We start from the raw sequence: 23063 nt of genomic DNA on the forward strand, positions 1-23063 counted from the left end.
TGTGCGGTTTTATCTGATTAAAAACTATTTAGGGCGTAATAGCTTAAATATATACAGTAAAGATGTACAAGAGTAAAGTTGTATAGCAATTCCGGTAAAATGTATATTTTATATGATTTTTGTGTAATTTAAGATATGTTAAGTGAGTATTAAATACACCTACCAGGTTACTTATTGTAAACTCTTTTTTTCTTTCAGAGAACACTTGCGGTTACGAAATTGAGATCCGGTCTGATATATTTAAGCTTTTCAAACTTTTGACTAATAAAATAAACCACTTTAACATACTCTCCAATGTTTTGCTTTACTACGAGTACTTGATTTGATAAAAACTATTGTTACCAATAACAAACTTGTGAATAAATCAATATAAATATTTAACAGAAACGTTTAATTACAAAAAACTACGTGGAACAGCGATTCTAGAATACTATATTATTATTATATATAACTATAAGCACGTTTATTTTCCGATTACCTTTCTAACGATTGATTTATTTCTGAAATATTTACTTTATACTTATTATACCCTTGCTGGATATTATAATTTTAGTTTAGATTTTAGAAGCATGAAACTCAGTGAAGAAATCGTTTCCGACCCTATAAATCATATATATTCTTGATCAGCATTAACGGGAGAATCGTTCTAGCTATCTCAAACAGCAAAACAGAATTTAAAAACATTTTCAATTTTTTTAAAAAAAGGAAAGGGGGGTTACATCATTAAAATTCTTAAAAATTTACAAAAAAAAATGGATATATTTAAATTTGAATCTGAGTATTTTATTATTTATTATTTATTAACCTAACAAAAACTAAGATAGGAACGCTTTTCGAATTTAAATTAATGCTTTTTTGGCTTAGTTATGACGATTTTTAAAATTGGTTTGTCATAATTTCTATAAAAATCGATTTATATAAATAAATACTGCAGGTCTTCTTGGGGGCATAAGATGAATGCCAAAATCATATATACTCCAATTTGTTATTAAACTACCAAAGTTTTTAATAAATTGCTTAATATGTTTCCTCTACTGACGTAGACCTGTGACTTTGTAGCGCACCCAAAAGAGGCAGTGACTGAACCCACTCCAAGGCAGAGTTCAAATATTTACTTAGCAAGCGCTCTTGCCAGAGTTCCATGCCCACAACTGGCTGTCAGCACAGCTCCGAATCTGGCCCTGGTCGTAGCCACATTTTGGCACCGACAACTTACAACACAGCTGAGATCAAGACAGATCGCGGATAGCGGACAGCGGATGGCCCAATGTGGCCGAGGGGCGAGGGGTCGATAGGTGAGGCTGCAGAGCTCCGAGCTGTAAACGCGGCCAAAAGCTGAGGCCAAAATGTTTGTCGTTGCCTATTGCGTCGGCCCAAAGCGCTGAGCTTCGCTATCGGCGCTCGGCAACTTTTCACACACAGAGAGACGGCGCTGGGAGCCAGCTGAAAAAAAATAAAACACACATGAAAACAGTTTGCCAAGCGAGAGCGTCCGTGGAGCACGTTTCTCGCCAGCGGTATTTAATTTTTTGACGGTTCCTATCCCCGAGGTTTTCCAACAACACACAATGAGAAAATCATCGAGAGGATTTCAGGCAGTGCGTCCCAACGAATGCGAATCGGAAGAAGCTCCAGCCGGAGATGGAGCCACCTCCTCCGCGGTGCGCCTGCTGAGGATTCCCCGGGCAGCGCCCGGCATCGACCACTATGGATTCCATCTGACCCGCAGCAAATGGGACCCCTATCCCTGGGTAACAAAGTAGCCACCTTGTTGCCCCCCGCCCAGCTAATATCCCACACCACTCACAGGTATGCGAGGTGGCAGCTGGCACACCTGCCGCACTCTCCGGCCTCAGGCCTGGCGACTGTGTTCTGGAGGTGAGTACACCGTACTGAGTATTTGCTGCACATGGGTTCGATTACCTATTTGCCACATGTGGAAAAAGAACGCTGCACAATGCACTCTGTTGGCCATAACTCCAAGACAATCCCATGCATAATAATATGGGGGATTAAAGTACAGCAAAAACTTTAATTGAGTGAATGTCAACTTATCAAAATATATTTTAAGACTCTTATCCCAAAGCTCTAAATTTTGATATTTCGAATTTCAAGACTATGTTCTTTTGGTAAACCACAAATAGTCAAGCTCAAAGTGGATTGTCTTGTGAACTATAGAAAAACGAGTTTTATGGAAATCCAAAATTCGTTAAGTTCAAGTTACGAATAAAGTTGCTTTGGGGATGAACAATGGAAGTTGGACTGTAGATCGGCTCCCGGACATTTTGTTCTTAGTGGATATATTGCCTGCTTAAAATAGCAATGCGGTAAACTTAATTGCATTTAATCATCTTTACTCAGTGCTTTTCGAGGGCGATGAGTGAGGAAGGAACACATGTTGTGGAATTAGAAACAGACCTACAAGAGCCGCAATACTCGGGTATTATTAGTAGTCGAGAAAAAGATTAATTAGCTCTTAGTAAACAATACAAAAAAAATAAACAAAAGCTAACGACTTGCAGCCGGTTAACAGCTTTATTGGCTAACAGAGTGAAAAGTTGGCTAACATCCGAAAGCAGTTCGTGTGCCGGCAAGCAGTTAAAGCCAAGCACTGCTTGGAGTTTAAAAATCTATCTAAGTATCTTAATCTTTTAAGTGCGTTTTCCTCATTGTTTTTATGGTTTAAATAAGTATGTCAAGGTTACTGTGGGTAAACAGAGTTCACCTTATTGAGTAACTGTTGAATGAACCAAGTTATAGTGGACATAAAAATCACTAAAACTTTAATTACAGGTCAATGGCAACGACGTACTGGGCTTGAGAGTATCTGAAGTGGCCCAAATAGTGAAGAGCCAGGAGGATTGCGTTACTATGCTTTGTTGGAGCAGTGTTTGTGAAAAGGAGTGCGATAAGAATGTAAGGAAAGGAACCTATCCTAACATAAACTCCTTGTTAAACTGACCTTGTGTCTCTTATGTTGTTTCAATTTCCTCCAGAGCATCTGCTGCGCCCCCATGCCCACCAGCCTGCGTCGCCTCTCCCTCGTCCTGGAGAGCATCCTCCGGCTGATTGAGTGTCCTGTATGCAGCATCACCATCGCTCCACCTGCAATGCAGTGCCAGAACGGGCACCTGGTCTGCGTGGACTGTCGCATCCGCTCCGAACGTTGTCCCGTCTGCCGGGACTTTTATACGCCAAGCCGGGCTCTATTGGCGGAGCAGATTTACCTGACCATTGTCAATGCGTTCGAGATGTGCCGCCAGGAGAACAAGCTCCGACAGAAGCTCTTTGCCGGGATCACGCGACCTGTCCCCAGCCCCACGCTGGCCGAAAGGACAGCCCAGCTAATGGGGAAGGACTCTTGGCGGAAACGCAAGCCCGTTTTGCCAACGAACAGGTTCCTGACCAAGCTGCTCGAGGGCTACGCCTATTCCAAGGACAATCTTTCGCCCACGAACGCGGCCACCCTGCTGCGGACCAGTTCCAGGGATAGCCGCAGGCACTCCGGCGGAATCCAAGCGACAACTATGGACGCCCCGCCTGATGGGAATCCGGAGCCTGCGAATGATTTACGGTGCGAAGGAGTTGAGCCCAGCGCCGAGGGCGTTGACGAAGTCTCGCAATCGGAATCGGACAGCAGTCACAGCTCCTCTCTGGAGGAGCAGCTGCCACCGCCTGTCAGCGAACAGGCCGACCCGCCGCCTGCCACTCCTTGCCAAGGACAGCCGGAGCATGTTGATGCTGTCCAGGCTAAGCCGGTCTCCGTGACCGCTCTCTGCCGCTGTCCCTGTGGCATGGAGCCACAGGGTGAGGGGCAGGCGATGCACCAGAACTGCTGCTACAAATCCGCTTTCCGTTTGCTTTGAGTCCCAGCATCTCAATCAGCGGCATCCTCTTATCAGAGGAAGCCCCTGTCTCCCACCCATACTCCTACTGGTGCCGGCGGACTCTTACTAATTAAATTAAATGCCAGTTGCTTTGCCAAAGTTCCTTATCGCGAGAAGAAACGAACTGCGCAAAAGAATTGAATGGCTTTCCGCCCCGGACAAAGGCCGTGATGGAGATGCAAAGAAGTTGGTCCGGAGCTGGAGCACTCTGTCACTCAGAGTGAACTGCAGCCAAGAGTTGCTCCGGGGAAGCCGAGTTAAGTTTTAATTTAATCACTCCTGAACGCTTCAATGACTTTGTGTCATTTGGCGTCAGACTTGAGCAGCTCGATAATGAACCCGGGCAGTCCGGAATGTCAGAGCTATTTGATGCATGTTTTAGACTCCCACAGACAGAAATAATGTGCATCTTTACATTGGAAAAGGATGTTTTGCGAAACTATTTACTTTAACGAACGAAGTAGTAAGAGTTTAAGCATAAAAATAAATTGGTTCCAGTCTGTTTAAATATTTATATTGATAGCTATGAAAAGTAATTTAAAGCAGTTGCTTGGCTGGTTTTCCAGTGCATCATTGCCAGTTATGAGTGCAGTCGCAGCCGCCAACCGCAGCTGTGGGTCAATCAGGAGCAAAGTGAAGGCTGCTGGACAAGTGCGTAATGAGCTTTATTTGTCATCCTGGCGGGCCTGGGACCAGAGGCCGGATAAGGAACAACTAAGGGAGCCAGAACGGGGTCGGAAAACCTGGCAACCTACGGCAACCATAATGACAGCCGCAGTTGGACGTCCATTATGGCAGCCATTTACCATTTAATATTGATGCAAGCTGGAAGCAAACAACGCCAGCAACAGGCGTTAGGTGTAGCTCCTCCTGCTCCTTTAGCCTCCTGCTCCTCATCCTTGTCCTCCTTCTCCTTTGGACGACCAACCGCAGGCCATTCTTATCCGGGCAGATGCCTCCCGCTGCTCCGGCTGACTGCTAGGAAAATGTCATCAAAACAGGAAGTGGCAGTTTAATTTAAGCGCGTTAATTGAATTTTATTTTCTGCATTGTTGATCGTCCGGACAAAGAGCTAGAGTCCAGGCGAAGACCAAGTCCGTATCCGGACTAGGTCCGGTTGCGAGTCCGATGCGGAAATTGATTTGCTGCTGCCACTGCTGCTCCAGCTCCTGGTGCTGCTCCTGCTGCATTGTGCTCGGTGTCCCGTGGCGCCGTCACCTGCCTGCCTCGGCAAACTTTAATTACAAACTTCTATGCGCCATTATGCAGTCGGCGGCTGCTGCTGGGAAACCAGTTTAAATTGCTGTTATTGTTGCACTTTGCGCCCGTCTTGCCGATGGTGCCTTGTGTGGGCCACACACTTTCTAATTGAATTTCATTATCTATTGGAAATTACAGCGATTTCGAGGGTCGATGATGGCACCGCTAATGGCAGCCGTAACAAGTGCTCCTCCACGTGAAACGCACCATGGCGCATTGCAATTAATTTCGCAATTCGCTGGCAAAAAAGAAATCGTTGCGACAAGTGTAGTGTTGCCTGCATAATTCTCTGGGCGGGGAAACCAGAACCAGGAGGACCCCCATCCATTGGTTGTTTAATTAATGTGAAGCACTCATTATCGAGTGCAATTTACCTTGGATAAACACGGGACTTGAAAACGTTAAAGCATCCATCGCTCCTTAACATTGCGGGCTTTCAATTTGCATCCAGGGGGCAGGGCAGAGCCAGCTTAAGTTCTCGGCTTGCATCAGAATAAACGGCACTTTGGGGCAAGTTTTTGGTCCCGGCTAAGTGGTAATGGCCAAAACAATAAATTCACTTTGGACCAAATTTCGCTGCCACGCCCACTTGCCAGTGGAGCAGTTGCCGCACCACCGGAGGTCACGTCAGTGTACCACACGGCGTATGAGTATGCGCGCGAAGGCAGTGCAAGAAAATATATATTGCAGGCATAATTAGTATAAGATATTTAATAATTATCGATTTGGATATTTAAGATCTCTTAAGACATAGGAAAAGAAAGACAGTTTCGTAAAATATAGATCTACAATTGTACATTCAATTCGTTTTCTTCATAGCAACTGATCATCTAGATATTTATTGGTAAGGAAATGAAATAATATTATTTCCTCACTTTGCCAAAGGGTTTCTCGCAGTGCAGCTTATCAGTCGACCGCAGGAGCAGTCTGTACACGTGTCTATGTGTGTGTGTATATAGCTTAGCAACAATGTGACCGCCCCAAAGCGAAGGAAAGCGTGCAACAATTTGGAGAATCCTTCCCTTTTTGGCGGCGCAGCTGTTCCGTGTGCGGCCACAACCTTAGAAACTTTCTAACGAGCATTTTGCAAGGCAAGGCAGAGAGAGCCTCGAGGACTCGGAGGAGCCCCAGTCCTTTGTTGCTGCACGCCCTTGGTGGCTGTTATTGTTATTGTTTCTAGCTGCAAACAACATGTGCGGTTGTCATAAATTTAACGCCAAAGAGCATTTTAAGCAGTCAGACAGAGTCCCCCTGGCAGAGGACTAAGTCCTCTAATTACTCCGAGGGAAAACTTTCGGCCATGATTCATGTGTGTGTGTGTGTGTGTGCGCCGCACCAGATGACTGAAAACTTTGACGAGCCGAGCCCCGGAGCTGGCCCCGGCGTTAAATGCCGCCTGCAATATGCAGCCACTCTGCGTGCAAAGTATTTCCATATTTAAAATCGCATTCGCAACCAGCGGAGAACGCGGGGATTTTAAAAATGAAAATTATTTATTTAATTGAATATTTAAAAACGTGCTGTATCCGTTGTTTATTGCATTAGTCGCACTACGGAGGCGCACTGTAAAATATGCTGCATATCCGTCTGATTTATTCAATTTTTTCCCCATTATAAATATGTGTATATATGTATGCATTTTTGATTTTACTCGCGAGCGCACGCAGTGCTTCTGGTCCCTGGAAAGAAACTTAATTATGGTTTGAGCGACGTCGCAAGAGCTTGATTAAATTAAAATGAATATGAATTGCATTCGCACTCGCACTCGCAGTCGCATGGCCAGCGCCTGTAAATAGGCAACAAAGCGACAGGAGAGTGACACATTTCACACTGGGATTGATTTAATTGAAACATCGAAAAGACAGCAAGAAAAGGCCTTAATCGAAAAACCGGTAAAAGGATTTACCCTTGAATTTGTGGTCTGATAGCCACGACGACCCCTATAATTTGCAGGCCGCAAAGATACATTGCCACACCATCACCACCACAGGCAGCAGCCTTGGAAATTAAAAATTAAAATTCCATTGATTAGAAAATTGTAAATGCATGGGATTTTAGGATATCGCTGTGTGGCAATCTTTCGATTTGCATAATTGCGGACCAAACCGAACCGAGCTAAAAACCGTCGCAACGCACCGAAAATCTGGGAGGGATGCAGATGCTTATCGGGCTGTAACTTTGCACTGCCCCTTGGCCATGCTCTCCTGCCCACCACTCCGCCACCAAAACCAACGCAGTGTGGCGGCCCATAAATATCAAAAATTCTAACACATGGTTGGGGCTACTGGTCCGGGTCCTGGTCCTAGTCCTAGTCCTGCTCCTAGCCTGCCTGCAGGTGTGAGAACCTGCGAACCTGTTCGCTTTTTGCATCCCTCCCAACGCTAGGGGGTGTTTTTAATTAAAATAAAAACGAACGGCAGCGCAAAGGCTGCAATGGCAATGCCACATAATTGTCGAATTGTTGCCACTTGCCACGCGTTGCTGCTGCATTTGGAGGCGTGGCTGCCGCTCGGAATGGGGCGTTTGCTGATTAACAAAAATAAATTGTGAGCCCCCCGACTTTGGGATAACAATTACTCCACCACATGCGGGCTTGGCAATGGCCATTTTCATAAAACTCCAACGCCACCACCGATCCTCTGTCTGTGCTTTTTGTTTTCCCAATGTTTTCGTTGAGCTTGTAAATATTTAGCGTGTACTGGCCGCACAATTTCTGCCCTGCCCTTTAATCCTAAAAGCAAAAAAAAAATGCATTTTTGGGTTCAACTGAAAACCGGAACGAGAGGAGAGCCAATGGCCACTTGTAGCCCTCAGCAGGCAGTCTGTGCACTTATTCAGATGCCCAGTAAAAGGGGGATACAAAGGGATATATGGATTTTAAGATTATACGTAATATCCTAACCCTTAAAAATAAGTGAATTAATAAAACTTAAGATACTTATATGCAATACAAATTATATGGAATAAGTAGTTCCATGAAATGACCCTTGAAAAGGGGTATTTTCCTGGCGATTCCTCTAGGATATCCCAAATTATTTGGAAGTCAGGGGAGGAATCCTATAGGAAGTGAGCAAGCAAAAAAGTCAAAATCATGCCTTTGCTCATGTTTTATGTGGTATATTCCGTTGTGTTCTGCCAGGCTGCTTTTAATTGCTTTACATTTTTATTGTTTATTTTGTTGTCCTGCTGCTGTCCCTGTTGTGCCGCGTATATGGTGTGTGTGTTTGTGTGTGTGTGCTCCTCTGTCTGTGTTTGCGGGCTGTAATGAAGACCATGTCGGGCTGCATATTAACTGGCGCACTTGCAGCATTTTTAAATGCATGTGCAGACCCCGGGCCGGGCCAGAGCAGCCACCCCAAAAGCCCCAAACCCGCCCTAAGCATTTTAGGGCTGTAGTTTAACAGCGAAAACAGAAAAGGCGGAAGGGAAACAGAGGGGCTGGGTTTCATTGTCTGTCATAAGCATAAATGGTTATTAATATTAAAGTTCATAACGGGCAATGTTAACTGCTCATTTAACGGGGTTATGCTTCTGGCCACTTTATTTTTGCCTGACTGCCTCCGCCTCCGCCTCCGCCACACTCTGGACTCTGGACTCTGCCTCTGCCCATTGATATGTTGGCAGTTGTTTACACATTAACAGCCCGCTGTGTGCCATGGCCATAGCCAATTCCAGCCAGTTAACGAAAGAGGCCATTCGGGCCTTATTAAGTCACTAAAATTGCATCGGCAGTGCAGCAGGCCAGCCAGGTTTGTCAAGGTTTAACGCTTAATTTGGCCATTATTGAGCAGACAGACCTGACCCTGTGTTCCATTAAATCAAATTAGTCGATAGTCAGCTTGGATGCAACACTCCTGTCCTGTCTCCATCGATTCACAGCGAAATCAGTGCGCGACCTCAACTTAAATTAATTAAAGACATAAGCCGATTTTTATGAATTTTATATGCGACGCAAATTAATTCGATATATGTAAACAAATAAATGGGGAGAAATGAGAATGTGTTAAATGCAAATAATAAATTAACTATATAAATGTGCGTGGCCATTGCGCCCGTTGTAAGCGCTGTAAATTATTTTTTGAATGCACAGCAATTAAGTGAAGTCAGATGACCAAACATGAAACGGAAATCCCAACATGTTGTGCACGTCCCTTCGGCATCGAGTCCTGCGGACAGGGCCAGGTGTGAGGTATTAAATCGAAAAAGAATGCATTACCGGGCATTATGTATTCAGCGGGGGAATTATATCTGATTTTCATACTCAATTCGTCTTAAGGGGATAAATCTGGGCATTGAAATCCATCCACCATTTGAATACAAATTTCAAAAAAAAAACCATTAAGCTTATCTTCTCCAGAATCGGGTTGCTTTTGAAAATTATTAACACATGTGTACTTTCCATTTTCATGACGTTACATTAAATAGTTTTTAATCCAATTCATTAACTTTGCCGGCAATCTTTTCATTACCTTTTTTCTGCACTCTGCACGGCAAGTATTTAATATTTAATATTTAAATCAAATGAAATATTCAAATGCTGCTTTGTAAAAAGAAATTATGCAAATACAATTATTTATTATGGTCAATGTGCAATGTTGACAAACTTTAACAAAGCAATTACAGATAGCACTTAACCGAATCTATTCTAATTAACTTTATGATTCACTTTTCGTGGCAGGAAGGGTTGAAGGGCAGGTGGAAGACACGGCTAATCACTGGATCAAAATGAAATTCAGGAACGTTTCTTTCATACACTTAATCTAGGATTTCTACAAAGTAAATGGCTATTTACAGGCAATGTCTTACTTAATGGTAGGCATTCTAATAAGGGCTCAGGCACTGAGATCTTTGGACTTGCTGAATTCGCTGACTCTTCTTGGTGGGCTTTCTATCGCTTAAACTGTATAAATTAAAATAGATCAACTCATATGAACTGCTGGAAGTCCAGCATGTCGAAGTTGTTATCGAACTCGGGTTGCAAATGGAAATTAGCCGCAGGACTGGGACTCTTGGGTCGCTGTGCGCCGGATGGCGGCTCGTACACATCCGCGAGATATTTCGTCACGTACTCGAACGACACAAACTCGCTCAATTGGCATTTGCTGTTGCCATTGCCATTGTCATTGCCATTGCTGTTGCTGTTGCTGGAGTTGCAGTTGCCGGCGGTGGTGGCGGCAATGGAGCTAATCCCATTAGCAGCCGGAATCTGCTTGCAGACGCCATTTGGCGTCGTCAGCAATTGTTCGAGCTCGCTTAATTGATTAATATTTCCATGGCCGTCGTAGCCATTGTAATTGTTGTGGCTGCCGCTGCTGCAAACGCTCAGCGCATCCGTTTCCGGTACGGATGCCATGTTGTTGCTGCCGTCGTAGATGCCATATGCTCCTGCTGTTGCTGTCTCTGTCGCTGTCGCTGCGGTTGCCGTTGATGTTGTTGTTGTTGTTGTTGTTGCCCCATTCCGATTGTGCTCAATGATGACAATGCAATTTGACAACTCATTAAAGTTCATTGAATTGTTATTAGCTGGCACACCAGTGGTGCAGCCATTGCGGTCTGTCTGCAGCAAAGCCTCACTACAGCTATTGCTGCGCTGCTGCCGCTGTTCCCCCATTGCACCGGCCATCCCTGGAGCTTGAGGTCCTGACTGCTGCACCTGTACCTGAACCTGCACCTGGGCCAGGGCCGATTCCGAGTGGCGACGGGTTTTGGCCGTCCTCCTTCCGCTGGCGCCTGCGGTGGCAACCGTGGCTCCTCCGGCTGACTTGCGTCGCAGCTGTCCGTTGGCGTTGCGCAGCGCGTGGTTCTTGACATGTTTGCGTAGGCTGGAGGGATCCGTGTAGCGCTTGGTGCAGCCGGGCAGCTGGCAGGCATACGGTTTCTGTTTCAATGGAGCGGAGAGAATGGGGAAAGCTATGCGTTAGTATTGACACAGCTTCGATGGAAACCGCAGCGGCTCAGTGCCGTCGCCTAAAACTATGCAATTGATTTCGCCCACGCCCCAAAGGCTCGTCCTAACTCACTCAAATACACACACACACACACATATACACATATACACATACGCACACCCACACAACAGCTGGAACAGAGGGCCAGAGTATTTGCCAAGTCAAATCGTTTTGAAATGTCATGCTGCATTTTGTTTATTCTGGCCAGCCAGCAGCCGCGAGCCGAAAGCGACAACAGCAAAAGCCATGCACTGCCACAAATATTTCACTTTTATTGTGTCATAATATATTTCCTTGCAATAACTTAGTTAATTTGAAGGATCAAATCGGAAAGCAATCATAGCTAAGCTCAAATATTCGCATTCTTTAAAGGCACTTTATATGACAATTTTGTTTGAAAATCAAAACTTTAAAATCTCATAACTAAACCAAAAACCAATTAATTTCATTTCAGAAATCGTTCCTAAGTTAGTTTTTGTTAGGTTAATAAATCTACATACTCAATTAAGAAATTTAAAACTTTCAAATTTTTGCCCATTTATGAAAATTTTAACGATGTAACCCTTAATAAAAATTTGATTTTTTTTGAAAATTTTGAAAAAATTAAATTCTTTGCGGACGTATATAGAAAGATTCTCCTGTTGATGCTGATCAAGAATTAATACGATTTATAGGGTCGGAAATGACTCGTTCTCATATTTTGAAGCTTCTGACTAAAATTATAACACCTTGCGAAGGGTGTATAAAGACGTTCATACCTAAGTAAAGTTAACAATTTTTTTCGAGTGCATCAATGGCAGTGTGGATGGACCACCAAGCCAGCACACATTGCATCCTTTGTGATCCTGATTGGCTACCCTCTCCCGCCCCATTTCCCTGCCTCTGTCAACTGCTCTTTCCGCGAGGCCAGGAAAGTAACTCGTTTAGTTTATTCGATTTGCCTGCTGCTGGTTGTGCTGCGGTTGTGTTGCTGGTGTGTTGCTGCTGCTGCTGTTGCCATTGCTGCTGGCTGAATTGCTGGCCTTTCCAGCTGCTTTGACCTTTTTTCCGTCGTTGTACGCACTGACGCGGCTGCTGTTGCAGTTGCTGCTGCTGCTGTTTTAGCTGCTGCTACTGCTGTTACTTGTTCCATCGGGCCCCACCGCTCTCACAGATACAGCACACAGGCAAAACTATAAATCACTCAGGCAGCGAAATGCGAAATGTGCACATGTCATCCTGGCAGCCGTAGCAGCAGCAGCAACAGTGGCCGGAGCTGCAGGAGCACCAGAAATCCCTGGTCTTTCCGACCGACTGCAAGCTGGGCCCCTAAGCGCCTTGGCAGCCATTAAATCTTAAAGCCGCTCTACGTTCTACGCTCTCTCCAGGACTCAGCTGGGCATCCTTCGCTGCTGTCGCTGCCGCCGCGAGCTCTTCAATTTCCTTTTGACACGCATTGCAAATTGCTTGCCCCACGCACACACCTCGCACAACCCACACACCCACACACACTCAGGCAAAGACCAATATAAGGACAGGTACTCACCGTGTCGTAGTGCGTCCTTTGATGTTTCGCCCGATCCGAACTATTGCTGAACGCTTTGAGGCAGCCTTTATACTGACAGCCATAAGGCCGCTCTCCCGTGTGCGAGCGCTGATGAATTTTCAAATTTTCCAAACGCGAAAATGCTTTATTGCAGCCGGGAAACTGTAAGGGAAAAACAAAAAAGATGGGGTGTCATCGAAAATTGCAATTACCATGGGGTTGATGGGGGAGGGGGGCCTGCTGATGGGACTGAGAAATTGCGAAAGGAAGTGCTGGAAGGACGCATAAAATTGTGACCTCGCAACAGATGTTGCAGATGCTGCCATTGCCGCTGCCCGCAGGTGTCACACAGGACCCGTGCCCCCACTCGGACACCTGAAAGGGCAAATTACACTTTTGCGACAGAAGCGAAACAAGTGTAATGGCAGAGTCAGTGGGCCAAACTGATGACACGGCTCTTGCCGGAGGAGTGGCAGAGTCTTTGCCATTGGAAAAACAAGCAAGGATCCATCAATTACTCAAAAATCAAAATGAAAGAGCATGCGGGATGGCCGGCGTCGGATGTAGAAGATATAGTGTGTTGTGCCCTAATAACATTACCAGCAACTCTATTTCAAGTGGACTTTCCTCACTCTCATCTCGCAGCCCTCGTCCTGTCGATTTCTGTGATTGCCCTGCGCCGTACAATTCATCATCTGAGAGCGCTGCCGCATCAAATGTCAACACGTGCATGATACAAACAGAAAAAAGGGAAAACTAAAACACCAAATGGGCTCCAAAAGTCTTGTTTGGACGCACAATCCCTCCACATAAACAAATGTAGCAGCTGTTGGCCAAAGCAAGGCAAATCGAAATCTATTGTTTGATTTTGAAAAATGATATTCTATCAGGGAATTGAAAGGTTGGCCCACAGAGAGAGAAAAGTGAGCCGAAAACAAGTTGCTATGTGTTTAGGCAAGGCTTTAAGTACATTTTAATGGAAAAAACTTGAGCAGCTTTACTCTCTTAAATTAAAAAAGGTTCAATATTTGTAGTGTAAGCTACTTGACTTTTGGAAATTTATACCTGAATTCAAAACATGGAAATGGGATTGTATTGTTTCCTTACCGGACATTTATTGGGCTTCTCGCCGCTGTGGACTCGCATGTGAATTAGCAGCTTATAGCGGGCATTAAACGGCTTGTAGCGCCTGGGACAGTCCAGCCAGAAGCAGGAAAAGTCCTCGCCCTTCCTCACATCCACGTGGCACTTCTCGATGTGCTCCACAAAGGCCTGCTGATGCGGGAACTCCTCGTCACATCCCGTCCAGCGGCAGATCAGCGGAACAGGCTCAGCCTCCGTCTCCGCCTCGGGATCGCAACAAACTAAATCCGGCTTGGGATCACTTTTCGCCGGAAGAGCAAACACCTCATTATCCAAATCCTCGTCCTCTTCCGGATAGTTTTCCTCATCTTCGCTGTCCAAGTTGCGGTAATCTTCCTCCTTGATTAAATCATCCGCCATGTAATTAGTCAGATCCTGGTTTATGTTCTTTTGGCATTGCAAATGCTGATGTTGCTGCTGCTGTTGTTGCTGCAGCTCATGTTGCTGGTGTTGTTGCTGCTGCTGTTGCTGCTGCTGTTGCTGCTGTTGTTGCTGCTGTTGCTGCTGCAGTTGATGTTGATGGAATTGCTGCTGTTCGCCCAACACCAGTTCATCCAGCTCATCAATGGTCCAAATTACCTTGTGCTCCCGGTTGGGCTTCTCCACGGACTGCGCCAGATTATGCTGATAGTTCTCGGCTGCGTAGGCCGCTCCTTGGTACAGATTGGAGTAGTCCTCGTAGTTGCTGGCACACATGGGAATGCATTTGGGGGTACCAAACGTGGAATTCATCGAAGGCAGCTTGGTGGGCGAGGGCTCCTGCTCCTCCTTGACGTACTCCTCAAACACGTTGCCCAACTTGGGCGAGGCACTCGACGTGGCCGCCGATATCTCGCCGAGATTGAAGTTCAGCCAGGCATCCAGCGGCGGTGATGAGCACGGAGATTGGTTTTTCGATTGGCAATTAATCTCGTCATAATTAAAGTAATCAATATCCAGATTGACGGAGTCGCTTGCCGTCGGCTGGCTGTTCTGAGCGCTGCAGGGTGTGTACGGAGTGTACGGGGTGTACGGTGTGTACGGAGTCTGTGGTTGCTGCAGCAGACTCGGCAGGTCGGATTCTCCCGTGAGCCGAGCTATATCCTCCGGCTCGAAGCGGAAGATATCCTCGCGGTTAAGCTGCGTGTACTGACCCTGTTGGTATGGCATGCTCGTGTTGCCCGCAGCGGCGCAGACTATGTCGTCCTGATCGTGATCCTGGTCCGAGTCCTGCTGCTGATCCTGACCCAAGTAAGCGTGGCAGTCACTAAACACCGAGTTGGGTGTCTCGGCGTCGAAACAGAGATGCGAGAAATCCGGAAACTGAAGCTCTCCGGTGGTGAAGTTATTGTGTCCTCCGGATTCCACCTTGGCTGGGACACGAAAGATGTCCCGATCTGCGTCGCCGGTTCCAATCTTCCCACTAAGCGGGGGCGACATGAAGCCACCGCCGTAGCAGCTGCTCGGGAGCTCCTTGCCCGAGATTCCGCCGAGATCCGGCGTCTTGACGTACATGCCGCCACCGCCGCCGCCCTGGCTGGCGAGGCTCTTCAGCGTGGATGACATGTTATGGGTCTCTGGTGATTTGCTGTCTGTTCTTCTTGGCCGGTCGCTTTCACTTTCGCATTTCCGGCAGTTGTCTAGCGCTGGTTTTTTATATTTTTTTTTGTTCTTTGGGAAAGTTGCCAATTTATTTTTTTACGGCCACTGAACGCGGGAAATCCCAGGGAACACACACAGGGAACCGCAAAAACACACACACGTAACTTGAAGAGTTTTCTATATTATTCTAGTTGAAAACTCGGGCGACGTGATTCAGTTCTCATTAGTGGCTGGCACTTGCGATGTTCACGCCACCGCGATCGAGCTGACAATAAGCCGGAGCACTGCCGCCGCACGATATTTAAATGTCCGGAACGGGATCGTCGGATATTCCACGGCAACGGGAGCAGAGTGGAGCGTTGGATCCTGCTGCCGATGCTGAGGGTGATGCTGAGGGTGATGCTGATGCTGTCTCTGCTGCTGCGACACTCTGCCAGCGTCGCTGTAGCGATCGATGGTGTCTCTGCTGCTGTCGTTGGAGCTGACAGAGCTGACTACAAGAAATATTAAATAATTAGATATATACCTAGAACTCATTGGAACAAGAATCACATTTACCAAGAAATCAAAAGAACCTCTTCTTAAAATTACTCTTTAACAAAATAATATACTTTTAATGACTATTTTCATATAATTTATGCCTTTCTGAAATTTATAAAAACTAGAAAACTATAACTAGAATCACATTTACCAAGAACATAAAGAAGCTCTTCTTAAAATACTCTTTAACAAAAAGATATACTTTTAAGTACTATTTTCATATAATTTATGCCTGTCTGAAATATATAGATTTTCCTGCATTTTTATAATGAAATAAGGAAGAAGAAACAACCCTTAAAATATTTAATTTTAGTTTACATTTTCATATATTTGAAATTAATATGAATGCTAAATAAAAGTAGTTTATTTCCGATTCTAACTATTTAATTATTTCAATTTTTATAGGACAAATTCCCTTAATTTCCCATGGATTTAATTCTTAGAGAATAAAAACAGGGGTTCCCAAATATAATTTCCTAAAAACAAAACATAGATCCCACTATAAAAAGGACAAACTATCAGCACTCGTGGCTGCTGCTCGATTTTCCTGCGTTTGGCACGCACATGTGCTGTCGCTTCTGCTGCTGCCTCAGTTGGTGTCGTTCCTCCTCAACCCCACCTCCGATTTCCCGATCGTCCCTCTATATTTTAGTTGTACTTTTCCTTTTCTTTTTTTTTTTGTCTCAGTACTGCTGTTGTGGTTGTTGTTGTTCTTGTTAATACTGTTATTATAGGTTTATGTTTGTGTATAGAAATTATGCGTGAGCTGTGCCGCGAGTGCCATGTGGAAAATCCGACGATCCTAACAACGAAATCGAGTTGAAAAATTGTGTGAAATCGGAAAATGTTACCTAGGGATTTTGCTTTGATTTAATAATATTTGTGATACCCTTTGCAGGGTGTTATAATTTCAGTCAGAAGCTTAGAACGTAGTAAAGGAATCGTTTCCGATCCTATACATCATATATATTCTTGATCAGCATCAATAGGAGAATCTTTTTAGCTATCTCCGGCAACAAAACAAAATTTTCAAACATTTTCAATTTTTGCAAAAAAAAAGGAAAGGGGTTACATCATTAAAATTGTAAAAAAATGGCAAAAAATTGAAATTTCTAAAACTTTAAATTGAGTATGCAGATTTGTTAACCTAATAAAAATTAACATCGGAACGCTTTCCGATTGGAAATTAAAGGATTTTTCGTTAAGTTTTGATGATTTTCATGATCGAAATTCAGGGGTATAACTTAGCAGATATAATAATAATTATAATTGTGTATATTTTTTTATATCTTGTACCGCAACAATAAGAACATAAAAGTAATTAAATATCTTCTCCATATTTAATTGGATTTATTCAATTATCGTGTTTCAGTATCTTGTAGACCATCATCCCTTGCATTTTCCACAGTGCACTTGACCGTGGCAGTGTCGCTGCTCGGTGCTCCTCCCAGATCCGATCTGATCTCGGATCCTCCATCCTCCTCCCAGTTACATTTCCCCCCTCACATTTCCAGTGATCTTGGCGGTGCACACATGGTGTGCAAGTGTGCGATGCAATGCAATGATGCTGCGTTTTTGCTGCCGCTAGGCCTGTCGAATGTTTTAGCACTATTTTTTATTGCCACATAATTTTCATCGTTTTTAGCCTTTTTTTGTGTTGTGTTGTATTTCTTTTTTTTCAGTTTCCTTGCCAGGCGGGCGTAAGTACTGTACTCTAAACGAGAGTACTGAGAGCATGGGCTAAATTTATTAAGGCAACTCATTTACCATTTGCGACAAATAGGCAGGCGCACTTGCTCCAGCATCCAGAATGCATCTTGATGTGCACATATCGCTCTCTCTTGAGCTATTTTTAGGACTCTGTTCTGCGTCCGCTAATGCCTGACAATATGTTTTTAATTTACGCCACAGAAGTGCAATTGCGAAACTATTTGCTTCCCTCCTCCAAGCGAGCATTGTCCTAGGTCCTTGCCACTGGCCATAGTGACATTTCCGGAGCATGAGTCAGTGGCAGTTTTTCCATTTCCATCTCCATCTACAGAGCATTTTCCCTTTCCAGCCACAGTCGGCACTTTATCATTAAATGATGCCATCTCTCCCCTATAATCGCCATATATTTTTTATGATTTTTGGCAAGCGTCGCACTTTGGCGCACGTTCGCCCGGATGGGATGGCATCGGTTCGGCATCGGTTCGGGATGGATGAGTCTGATGGGTGGCTTGCCTGGTCGAGGAGGAGGTTCTGGTCTCGGCCCGGTCGCGTCACGTCAATTCAGAAACGTTTAACACACAATTTCTGCCACTTGCGCGCTTGTCATTTGCGAATCGGTCGTAGGGCTGGCCAAAAGATTGGGCTCGTGGCCAAAACTGTGTGGCCGCTGCCTTTGTTGTCGCCCCGATTGCGACAAGTTACATCATTGTTAAAATTAGTCGATTTTGGCCATACTTTTTGGCGTCAGTGCACTCGGAGAAAAAGTGGCAACTAAGCGATATAATATGATTCTAAATTCATTTGATTTTAATTGGGAAATATCTGAACATTTTCTGTATTGGCAAAAGAGAAGAGAAGAGAATAATATATTTTACATTAATAATTATCAAGAATTTTGTATGGCATTATAAGACAATAAATTGCTAGTTCTTAATAATGTTGAATATTGTTATATCTATAAAATAAAGGTATCTTAAAAACAGATTTTTAATACAGAGTCTTCTCAATTCTCAATTTCCTTGAGATGCTTCTATATTATTAAAACTTTTTCTTGAAATGATCTCAAATTTTGCGAAGTGCAGAAAAAGTGATTCCTGGCCAAGACCTAAAGACCTGGTAGCAGCCTGATGCCAAAGCGAGTTGATGTTTATGAGAGTGGCGATGACGCGCGGCGACGTTTCTTGGGAAAACACTCGGCCGTTTCCGCTGTCGAACGCTTTCCTCCCCCGGTGATTATTAATTTTCCCAAGATTTAAGGTAATTTCTCATGTGCGTGGGCAGCGCTGCTGTCGCCGAATTTTGATTTGTCTGGGACAAGTTTCAATTTCAATTAAATCCCCAAGTGATTCACTTTCCGCGGGACTCAGTATCACCATTCCAACGATTGAGTTTGCCTATTTAAAGCGCATTCAATTAATTACTATACTAAAGGGAAAATCGTAATATTGTTTTTGTTTTTATTGCAACAAATAAGCCGCAACATTAATGGACATACTCGAGAGCCGAATGTTTGGTCAACTTCATAAGTTCTGTGGCTCGAAGGGTGGGATTATGTGCGGCCGACCAAATGACTTTAATGAAAAATCGTAAATAAACCGGGCGGCATGGGGGAAATGCGTACTCAATAAAATTTATTTGTTGCGGAAAAATGAAAAGGACGGTGCGGTGTCGATTTGTTAATGAAATTTTTAACTTTATGCTTTCCGCTCTCCGCGTGTCAGGAGATATATGTAAACATCGGCATGGAGTGTGTGTCGCAGTCGGGTATGTTCATAAATTTGTCAATGATTTTCCACTTGACAATGCTGCAAATGGTCGCGTTTATTTACTCCACATTTTCCATCAAGTGAGTTGCTGATGGGTTGTGGGGCTAGGGATCTATCTCGCTGTTTTAACAAGCGGCAAAGAAATGGTTATTGCTTTTGTTTATTTCCAATCATAGACATCGAATGTGATTTGGGACTGTCTTTAAATAAATAAATAAAACTGAGTTCGAAGGGGTTGATTATCTGTCAAAATAGGATTATTGGTAAGCTATATGCTTGTATTTGTTTTTCCATTCAAACTATTTAAAATTAATTAAGCATTATTTTGCGCCTGAAGGTATGAAGATTTTCAATTGACTGAAAGGAAAACAAAGGGACAGCCAAATAAAACATTTTCTTTACAAATGAATTCATGCCTTGTCCTCTGTTATGCCAACTTGGCAATAAGTCAAAAGTTCTTTGCATTTGCCACTGAAAAGCAGCAAAAAAGAGGAAAATTTGAGAGGCTGAGGCCTCCGCTCACATTCATCGCAGTCAACAAGTAAATTTGTCAGACGGTAATTTGATTTTGTTTAGCCAAGAGAAATGGAAAACCTCGACCTTGTCGCTGTTTAATTTGTAATTTGAGCCACGCAGGCGCGACATTCAACTTGAACTAGCCTCCGGCACTCACACTCGCTATATCCCTGTATCCCTGCTCCCTGTCCCCATACAATTTTTCCCGATTTCCTGTCAAAATGTCAAATGATTGCGTTGACATGCATGTCGTACAGCGATAGTGCTGGTGCAGCAAAATATGCTAAAACATAATTTCAATTCGAACAAATCTTTCGGGCTCTCTGGAAAAAGTGTCACTCACTCTATTCGGTATTATAATGAGCCGTTCCCGTACCCGTTGCCGTTGACCCCATGACATTTTACAGCTCGAAAGCCGAAGCCGAACACATGTGGCAAGTTCAAAAGTTGACGGCAAATTGACTGTATTTATAAACATTTTAAAGGCGTCGCACAATAAAAAAAAAGAAAAAAGGAAATAAAGGCAAGGAAAACTGAAGCAGTTCACGCCCCCCGAATGAATTTTAATATGCAATTTTTATGATTATTGCCCCGGGGGGACTGCATCTCCATCTGTGGAACCGGAGAGCAGAGGAGATTTTATGATCGCCTTTCGTGGGCGTTCCGGCTCCGCATTTACGGTGGCATTTTGTCTACTCATTAAAAAAGAGCTGACCGACCGACCCTACACCGTTACATGCCGTTTCGTTTAATTAGTTAAACATGTGATTTATGCACTCGAACGGAGTCGAATTGCCCGGCAGGACTAGGATATTCAGAGCCACCTCACTCGCTTCGGCTGACAGTTTGTGATCTGCATAACAAATCAATGGGCCATCAAAATTAGTTACGTTCACATTAGCCATGGCAATGGCCATGGACCAGTCAGATTCTTAATTAGTTTTCAACGGCCAACAGTCAGCAGTCGACAGTTGGCGACTGTGCTGGCCATTTTTAGATTTTTCAGACAGATTAAAATGGTTTTTAAGGATCCTTTAAACGAGTTTATAGGATTCTTTTAATTAAATAATAAAAATATGTATTGTTCAAGATGAGCTAACAAGAGTTTCCTATTAATTATGAAATGAAATTTATTATTTCTAGACACCATTAGTAATTTTTAACTATGTTAGTCTGGGTTTTTTTATGTTTAAATGTATTTATTTTTATTTATAGATTATGTTCATTATTTGGCACTTTATTTTCGTGCTTTCCGCGGTCAGCTCAACTCTATTTGTGCGGGGCCAAGGCCAATGGAAATGGAAACTGTGAAAATGTGAAAATGGCAACGCAATTGCAATGGCAAATGATATTTTGTGAGCGTCCTGACCCCGGGATACAACTCTTCATTAAATTCATTTCGCGGATTTGCAGTTGATGGAAATGCCCCCAATGATGACGTGACTGACTGCTCGTCGGGAGTGAGTTGTGAGTGTCTGTCGGTCGGTGAAAACGGATAAATGCAAATCGGCAGAAGGAAACCACAGGTGAGTGCTCCTGTTGCCCCCAGCTGCTGCTCTGGGGACTCCGTTCGATTTCCCACGCATTTTCCTAGCAGCTCATAATTAAGCCCCAAGTCGGCAGAGTTTCCCAGATAACCTCGATCCCAATGGATTCTCCAAGCAGAAGCGATAATCAGGCACGGAAATGCCTCGTTTGTCTGCGGACAACCAACCCGTCGAAATTAAAAAGAGTACGTCAGTGTCAAAGACAAACAATAAACGCCGAGCCCAGCAGGCAGGCAGTCGACGAGGGCGGAACCGGGACGCACATTTGAGTTTTCAATCAGGCTGCCATTGAGGCGTCACGGGAGCCACGTTTTCCGGGGCTTTGGGGTTGCGATGGTCGTGTTGGGGCCACGCATCATTAACGGCTTTTTAATTGGGAATTACTCTGGAGCTGGAGCAACTTGACTTGGCTCTGGAGCGGATGGATGGATCCCTTGGCTGTTTGGCTAATGCTTTCCCACACAATCGATTTGATTTGCTGACATAATATTTTCTCAGGGGTTTTTACCAACGAAAAAGCCATGTGACAGAGGACCTTAACTCATTTCCCCGATATTATTTTTGCATTTGGTAGCATTATTTTTTCATTTTCGTAGAAAGCCGCACTCCACTCTTTTGCCGGAATGTCTTTTTTATATTTTTCTTAATTTCACTAAAGTCTTCAGCCATACGTCCTATGGCCCGGCTGAACTCTGTAGGAAAAAGCAGATGCAGCAGGAAAGAAATTTCACATAAAGGCAGTATCCTGCAGTGAGTGAGTGGATAAGTGTATGTGTGTGTGGCTAAAGCATTTCAGGTTGCAGTGATAGCATAAATAAAATAAAAGGACGAAGGCGATGGGAAAAGCGCGTGCGGAGCAGAACGTGAAAATATGCAAGAAATTCTGTGCATGTCTGAGAAAAGCTTGCGCTGTGAAAAAATGAGGAAAATGGAGAAAATACCTCCTCCATTGCCACCGCCGCCAAACCCCGCTGCTGCTGCTGCAATATTTCTCTTAATGTGTTGCATTAATTTTACCAGCATAAAGATAAAGGAACAAAGAAAAACTGTCAGGCAGTTTCACTTCCACAATGATGGCGAACAAAAAGAACTGTGTGTATGTGTTGTTTTTATTTCCTCCTCGGTTTTTTGTGTGCGCGAGATCACTTTAACCAAAATAGTTTCTGTCAAGCCACTCTCTCTCGACCCTATTACGAGTCTATTTCGTTTGAAGCTGCAAAAACATGCACTTTCGCCAAATTGCTCTCGAAACCCTGAATATAACCCAGCGAATGGGGACAGATCCTGGCGAGGCCTTAGGACTTCGGGTCTCCTAATGCCACAGCGCCTGCAGGTATGCAGCAAAAAATTCCAAGCCCAACTATATGATTTTAAAACACTTTGTTAAGCTGTCTATACCTAAATCTTGTGAGGTATATTACTTTGGGAGATAATACAATCATTATAGATTACATTTACTTTTAAAATAAATGCATCAGTTCATAAAAAGTAATTTTCTGAACAAGTAGAAGCCATTTAGAAGCCACAACACCTTCAGCGGCACCCCTGGTAGTTTTCAAGGATGAAAGTACTATTTTTAAACATTTAACCAAGGTATTTCGTGTTCGATACACTCACCGCTGACCCCATTGCTTACTTAA

At 44.1% G+C, this 23063-nt stretch overlaps 2 protein-coding genes across 2 annotated transcripts; one reads left to right on the plus strand and one right to left on the minus strand.

Annotated features, from left to right (window-relative positions):
• Positions 1-1379: 1379 nt before the first annotated feature.
• On the plus strand, positions 1380-4401 carry LOC110191123 (uncharacterized). Its single transcript, XM_020961875.2, has 4 exons — positions 1380-1751; positions 1810-1878; positions 2794-2916; positions 2997-4401. The coding sequence occupies exons 1-4, from the start codon at positions 1569-1571 to the stop codon at positions 3864-3866; spliced, it is 1245 nt and encodes a 414-aa protein (XP_020817534.2). The 5' UTR covers positions 1380-1568; the 3' UTR covers positions 3867-4401.
• Positions 4402-9688: 5287 nt separating this feature from the next.
• On the minus strand, positions 9689-15594 carry lmd (lame duck). The gene is made up of 3 exons (XM_020962035.2): positions 13728-15594; positions 12621-12782; positions 9689-11025 (listed from the first exon to the last, which is right to left on the minus strand). Exons 1-3 carry the CDS (start codon positions 15306-15308, stop codon positions 10072-10074), a joined length of 2697 nt encoding a protein of 898 aa, XP_020817694.2. The 5' UTR covers positions 15309-15594; the 3' UTR covers positions 9689-10071.
• Positions 15595-23063: the final 7469 nt, after the last annotated feature.

This window comes from Drosophila serrata, unplaced genomic scaffold, assembly GCF_035046125.1.
Source record: "Drosophila serrata isolate PLE 108 unplaced genomic scaffold, ASM3504612v1 contig_295, whole genome shotgun sequence".
NCBI classification, from domain to species: Eukaryota; Metazoa; Arthropoda; class Insecta; order Diptera; family Drosophilidae; genus Drosophila; species Drosophila serrata.